At 42.5% G+C, this 7,466-nt stretch overlaps 1 protein-coding gene and 1 non-coding gene across 7 annotated transcripts in view; both read right to left on the bottom strand.

Annotated features, from left to right (window-relative positions):
* The window catches only part of M1AP (meiosis 1 associated protein), a 69,214-nt gene extending 66,458 nt beyond the window's left edge, over positions 1 to 2,756 (bottom strand). For 4 of the 6 annotated variants that reach the window (XM_045054454.1, XM_045054453.1, XM_045054452.1 and 1 more), the window contains exon 1: positions 2,461 to 2,596. In XM_045054454.1, the coding sequence (XP_044910389.1) occupies positions 2,461 to 2,498 (38 nt within the window). In that variant the 5' untranslated portion in view covers positions 2,499 to 2,596. The other 2 variants (XM_045054456.1, XM_045054455.1) reach the window with 2 other exon arrangements.
* Positions 2,757 to 5,981: 3,225 nt separating this feature from the next.
* LOC111559924 lies at positions 5,982 to 6,084 on the bottom strand. The gene has a single exon (XR_002741392.1). It is a non-coding gene; the product is annotated as a U6 spliceosomal RNA (small nuclear RNA).
* Between the last annotated feature and the right edge of the window lie 1,382 nt (positions 6,085 to 7,466).

Here is a 7,466-nt window from a genome sequence, read left to right on the forward strand (position 1 = left end):
AATGCAGAATGATTCCACTCCCTCTCTCCATCCTCCTTCACATTTGAAACTCTTGTCATTTTAGAGTATGGGCAGTTCTAAGTTTGGATGATTCTAATATATACAAATATCTTGCTAGAGTTTAGTTCATTAACACCAGTCCCTCATTAACACAGCTCAAATTTCAGTTACTGTGGAATATTAACTGTGAGTACTTACATGAAATATAAATCACAGCTAGCTCTTCAGTCCACAAATCACTACATAAACAACAGACGCTCATCATGATCAGTGATCAATTATGTCACTTCTTTCAAGGTCTGTCAGTGACTAGTCACTGCATATCACTTATTTGGTTTAAGCGCAAACAACAAAGCATGTAGTTGTTTTACCTCCTTGTCTGCTAGTGATAAACCCATGTAACATTCTACAAAAATGGATAACTGAAAGAGGGAATTGGCTAAAATTGGCCATTTCAAGATGAAAGTGTAGCGAAGAAATGATATGTGGTAATGCTAAAAAGTGAAAGTGGGATAGAACATAAATGGACTTCTAGAAGAAAAAGCTGACTGTAACAATGCTGACAATGCCACCATTTGATAGACTCTAGATAAGCAGCTAGAGGATCTTAGCGAAGGTGAACCTAACCTAACATAAATGGGGAAGTGGTTGTGACAAAAAGTGTGAAGACAGCCCAGAGAAAGTGCCACCAGCAAAAAACTGCATATTAAAGGATCTCTTGGAGATCCTTGGAAAGCCCAAGGGATATAATGTTGAAAGTTGATCCAAGCATAGAAAGGAGTATGACAATTAGCTAAGGCATAAAGAAGATGCGTGCTGGATCATAAGTTGTACAATGAGGAGCAGACAAGCACAAGCACTGTTCAAACTATTCTTGATTAAGTTTTTTTTTTTTTACAAAGAAATAGAAGACTCTGATATTCAAGGTTTCTAATGTTTTAAATTACAGTGTCTAAATAGATACTAGCTTTCCTATTTTTCATTTCCCACTTAGAGCTGATGGTAAAAGAGATTTTAACATTCTGACAATTTTGAGAGGTCCTGGAACAAATTTAATTTTTCCCCATTGATGATTAAGATTACTTTGAACAGTTTCAGCTTGCACAGTCATTTTTTTTTTAATTTTTTTTTCAACGTTTATTTATTTTTGGGACAGAGAGAGACAGAGCATGAACGGGGGAGGGGCAGAGAGAGAGGGAGACACAGAATCGGAAACAGGCTCCAGGCTCTGAGCCATCAGCCCAGAGCCTGACGCGGGGCTCGAACTCCGGGACCGCGAGATCGTGACCTGCCTGAAGTCGGAAGCTTAACCGACTGCGCCACCCAGGCGCCCCTTGCACAGTCATTCTTAAATCCCACACTTACGTGCAATTCCAAGACTGTCCTTTAAATGAGGTAAGAGGCAGCTCTCTTCCCTATATTCTTAAACATGATCAATGAATGCTCTGATGTATCTGGGCATAGTTGTAAGCAGGATCTGACAATTTTTGATCCTGTACTCCCCACTTTTGTCAAAACACCCACCTGTTGGGGTCTCCCTGCAAACTGGTTTAACCTGGAACTCTACTCGGCCTTGAACCACCAAAAGCATCAAGTTACTCCCTTACTAAAAACCCATCAATGGCTTCCAATTACACTTGGAACAAAATCCCAAATCCTTATCCTGGCCCCGAAGTTCTGCATGTATCTCCTTCCCAACTCTCCATCCTCAGCCATGCCATCCCCTGTCCAACTTCCTCCCACCCTCTCTGTCCCTGAGGCACCTTTCAGGTCCACAAACACTTGGGCCTTTCATTCCTTCAGCTGCTGAAGTTCTTTACCATCACTACCCTCCTTAACCTGACTCATTCTTTAGGTCTCAGGCTTTAGGTCTTAATAGGTTAGGGCCTCTTTACGTGCCCTCCCTCACAAAAGCACCTATACCATGTGGGTAGAGCCCTTAGGACACTGTGTGTGATAAACTATTTAATGGTTCTTCCTCCCGCAGGGCCGCATTAAAAATGTCGTGGATCCTAAGCACTTTTGCCTTTGTGAGCCCCTACCTCATTAAAAAAAAAAAAAAAAAAAAAAAATAATAATAATAATAATAATTAATAGATTTTCGTGGGCCCTAAAAATTTCACTTTTTTCTTTTGTTGTAAGAAAAACAAAATGAAAACATTTTCTTTGAACTTGAGGGGTCGTTGTTTTCCTGACTTTCCAAAAAGTTAGAAAACCGTCGTAGCCCCCGGCCCCCAAAGCGTCGAGGGCCCTGGACACCGCGCCTACAGTGTCTGGCGGACTGGCCACCCATCCCCCAGGCCCAGGAGAGCCAGCCAAGGACACGCGGCGTCAAGGGTCTCAGACACGTGCGCGGAGGGACGACAACCCGCGGTGGTTGAGGATCGGTGGGCGTCAGTGTTGCCCAGGCCTGGTTCGCCAACACCGCCCTGAGGGCGCCCGAGCTCGGCCCAAGCTCACCCTGTGAGGCGCTGCCGGCCGCTCTCTCTCGGGGCCATCCTCCAGCTGAGGCCCTCGGCCCTCCACCTGCCCTGAGGCGGGGAGAAAGTGCGGTATTCCCCCCTCGTATTCCCCCCTTGTTTTGGGAAGGCGAAGACCCCATTACCTGCGCCTCTAGGCTCTCGGAGCGCGCCTGCGCCGTCGAAAGCGCCCGCGTCCGGCAGGCTGCGGCTGCGCAGGACTGCTCACTGAGCGCACCGCCTCAGGGGCCGTCTTAGGGTCTACCTCAGGGCCACAGTCTCCGAGCCCCCGGGCGCCAGGGAAATGGCCCTATTTTGGCCCTGAGGTAGAGTTTTGGATCTCTCTTTGAGAGTACCATGCTAAACTTGACACTTCTTCGGTAGTTAAACCCCACCCCCAATTAAACATTCCAGTAACACCTCCCCCCCCCCCCCCCGCCCAGCAATGAGACATTCCAGGGGGCACCGCCATTGTGTCCTTAGCTTTAACCTTTCTCTTCCACATCATTCATTCACTTATTCAGTTGGTCACTCTTTTATTCAATAAATATTTGTTGAGGGCACACTATGTGCCAGGCACTGTGCTGGGATTGGGGTACCCTGGACACACAATGGTCCCCTGCCCTCATGGAAGTTAGAGTTTAGTTTACCTTCAAGAAGTCCTTTCAAGTCTTCAAACCTCTACATCCCAAGAGGGTCTGCCCGTCTCTACTCATGCTCATTCTCATTTGCTTGCTGATGATTCCTATAGTCCCTTTGCCAAAATCCAGTTGAGATAGGATCATTTGGCTGATCTGGGTCTTCAACCCTGGTTGAAGGAATTCCTCTCTGAATTAGCCCACAGGAGAGGAGAAAATAATGCTAGTACCAAACCAGAAATGGACAAGCGCTTTCTCCTGTTTCCCTGTTTATTGTCATCTCCTTCCACCCCTCACTCAGTTCATTGCCTGCTATGCAGGTTGGGGGAGGGGAAATCAGTTTACTAACGAGTGATTCAGGACGAGTTAGAACCAATAGGAAAAGAACCACCTGCCTATGTTTTAGCCCTACAACACCAATTTTTGGTCCCCTCAACTGCTCCTCAGAGTAAAACCAGAAATACTTAATCCAGGCTCCCAGGTGTAATCTGATCAATAGACTTCCTGTGATTCAATATAAAGTGTAGCTTCTCAACATGTCTTCTTTCTCACATACTCCAAATTAGTCTTCCTGTCTTTAATTTCCAGATTATTCTATACATTGATGCTAGAATTATCCTAGTAAAAATATATTTGATGACATCATTCTTTGGCTTAAACATAGTTTTGTTTTTGTTTTTTGTTTTGCTTTGTTTTGGTTACAAAGGCTGTTATAGCTGACTCCACTTACCTTATCAGGCTCAACTCAAACAATATCCTTACACTGATTGCAAATCACATCACCTATTGCTCCCAGCTACAGTAAATTTCTCTGTTTCTCTATAAATTGTTTTATCTATCTGGAGTAGCATTTATTAGATAATGTGCCAAAGACTGTGCTAGATGTGGGGGAATATGATGTGATTTCCCCAAGATTCTACTAAATTCTGAGGGTGACAACCTGCATGAAGAAAGCAACCTGCATGTTTTAAACTACAGGGAGGGCAACTGGCCAAAGGCATCAGATACTGTCTTAGAAATCCACTGTCATATTTGTGAAGACCACAGGCTGTTCCTAGCCAATGCCTGAGTGTGGTCGGGATACTAAGGAAGAGTTGATCCTGGGAGGCACAGGATGCTTCATTCCCTCTCTTCCTCACCTAGGGTTAGACTTGCATCACATCTGACTGCTCTTGAAGGCTTTCCCAGCCATTTCCCTTTTCCCTCGCAGGTGTTTCCCTGGTAAAATCCTTGTACATTTAATCTCATCTTGGTGTCTGCTTCTCAGAGGACCTAGACTAACTCATGAATATTTGAACAAGTAATTTCAGACAATAAGATAAACACGAACAAAGATAAAAAGCATTTACCAAATATTTATTGGCTGCCTACTATATACCAGACACCGTGCTAGGATCTGAGAATACAATAATCTTTGCCCTCCTGGGGCTTAAAGCCTATGAGGGACAGACAAGTACTTAGGCAATGGGCAATGTGGTGTGATATGGGCTATGGCAAGGGAAGTACAAGGTTATGGGAACATATAGGAAAAGCACAGACTTGGAGAATTGGGAATGCTTCCTAGAGAATGGGATTATCATTCTGAGCTTAATCAATAGAGTGAATAGGAGTTAGCCAAATAAGGGACATGGAGAATATTCCATGTAGAGGGAATTCTTAAGAGGCTCAACCAGTCCAGAGCACAGCATGTGGAAGAGGTAGGCAAGAGGCCAGAATATAAAAGGCCCTGTGGACTATATTAAGGATTTTGGATTTCATCCCATAGCGAAGGTATGGTGAGGAGCTGGACTGATGTGTTTCAAGCAAAGGAGTGATCTGATTTGTGTACTGGAGAGAAAATTCTATCTTCCCTGAAGGGAATGGATTGGGGGCTGGAGTTGGGGTGGTGGTGCCTGGTGATGGAAGCAGGACAGGAGTAAGAAGTAGACCAGGCAAGAGATGATGGCAGCTTGAGTAAGGGTGTTAGTAGGGGGATGCAAAGATGTGGAGGAGATATTTAGGAGTTAAAATGAATAAGTCTTCATGAGTAATTGGATTGATTAGGAGGAATCCAGAATGACAGAGCCTAGAACATAGTAGGCATTCAGCGAATACTTATTGAAGAATGAGTGCAAATTTTCTGGCTTGGATAGCTGGAAAGATAGTGGTGCTATATACAGATATAAAAAAAACATTGGTTCTACCGTCCTACCCAGTTACCCAGGCTGGTGTGGGAGTGAGGATGACAGTTCTGTTTTGGACATGTTGAAAGCAAGGTGCCTGTGGTACACTGAGTGGAGATGTTCAACAGCCAGTTAGATATATGTGTCAGAAACTGAAGAGAAAAATATGAGTTGGAGATGTAGATTTAAGGAATAGATATTGATTTAGTATGAGTCAGTCAGCTTAGAGCAGCGATTTTTCTCAAAGTGTCTCAATCTATTAATAGGTAGTAAAATCAATTTAGTGGGCTGCAACCAGCATTTAAAAAAATGAAAGATAATAAAGTGCAATCCCATAGAAAATATCAGGATTTAGCTCCTGAATTAAAGAAATATAGTGAAAGTATGACTTGTGAAAGTTTACTTCACTACTACAAAAGTATTTAAGTATGACTAGGTTGCAATGTAAAAAAGAACTTCGTATTGTGTGTTGCTGCCACAAAATGGAAAGAGTTCTTTGAAAACAAACAAAAGACAAAAAAATCAATATTTAAACCATATTCAGAGAAGGGCTAAGGTCTAGGTTAGAATGTTGGGGAGCAGCTAGGGAGAGGCATATATCAGTGCCAAAGGAAGTAGCACAGAGGAGGGTCCTGTTGTGTTGAGGCTGGTGTATTAGAAAAAAAGTTTCAGAGAGAAGACTTGAAGTATCAATCTTCAGTGTCTATTTTCCCTTTTAGACTAAGCAATTTGAATCCAGGATCCATGTTTTGCTTGTCACCCTTGTGCAGGGGCCATGCTAATCTCTGTATTGTTCCAATTTTAGTATATGTGCTGCCAAAGCAGGCAGCAGGAATCTTTTTAATAATCTTTATCTATGTTACTTAATAAAATGCCTAGCACATCATAGGTCCTCAATAACCACTGAATAAATCAAACAGAATTTGCACCTTAGAGAGGTTACCCTGATGATAACTTGGAAAGAGATTAGAGGCAGGTTTTTTTGTTTTTTTTTTTTTTTTTTTAATGAAACTATTGCATAGTCTAGGTGAGCAATAATAAAGTCCTGAATTATGATAATAATTGAAAGAAAATGACAAATTTAAGTTATTTATGATTCATAAGTGTAAGTTTATCAGGACAAGATGACTGCTTACATTTGGACATGGTAGACAACCTCCAGGATGGTCCACTGAAATTCTTGTATTCCATCCTTGTGTTATCCCTCCCCACAGTGCATGAGGATTGGCCTGTGTGACCAACAGAATATGGCAGAAGTTATATTTTTACTTCTGAGGCTAGATTATAGAAGACATTGTGGCTTTCACCTTGGTTTTTGGGATTACTAGCTCTAAAGAAGTAATACTATATTGTGAGGACATCCCAGCAACCCATGGAGAGGTCCATATGGAAAAGAATTGAGACTTACTACCAATAGCCAGCATCAACTTGCCAGGCATGAAATTAAGCCATTCCAGAAGTGGATCGTCCAGCCTAGTCAAGCATTCAGATGACTGGTGGCTTCATCCAATATCATGACTATAAACTCAAGAGAGACTGGGAGCTAGACAACCCAGCTAAACTACTCCTGAATTCCTGACACACAGAGATAATAAATGTTTATTGTTGTTTTAAGCCACTAAATTTTGATGTTAATTTGTTACATCTGGTATGCAGCCTAGATAACTAAGCAATGGGGAATATAAGAGAAGAAAGCAAAGATTACCTACAAGGCTATAAATTGGAGGACTAAGTGCTTGATGAAGGATCAGGGAGGGTGTGATGATGGAGACAGTGAGTTATTTTCAGGTCCTGTGTTTGTCTTGTATGTAGGATTTCCTAGTGGACATATCCAGAGTCTTTGCCCCCCTCACTCTCAAAGGCCTACTACTTATCCTTTAACACTCAGTTCAAATGTCATTTCTGTGAAACCTTCTTGATTTTCTCAGGCAAAACCTAACTTTTATGAGCATTTATTGCACATTTTTATGCAAACATAAATCACTTTGCCTTGCAATGATCTATTTGCAGTTATTGGTGAAATGCTTGCTAAAATAATTTTGAGAAATGTGGTGTGTTTACCCATTTACACACATATTTTCCCTGGTAGTACAGATATGGGCATTTAAGCTTTTGGAACTCACTAAGCAAACCAGCCATTGGAGGACCTGGAGCCGCACCTCCAGCCCGGTTCCGAAGTAGAACTCCCACCTAGACCTAGGTCTAGC

The sequence above is a fragment of the Felis catus genome, chromosome A3, assembly GCF_018350175.1.
Source record: "Felis catus isolate Fca126 chromosome A3, F.catus_Fca126_mat1.0, whole genome shotgun sequence".
NCBI classification, from domain to species: Eukaryota; Metazoa; Chordata; class Mammalia; order Carnivora; family Felidae; genus Felis; species Felis catus.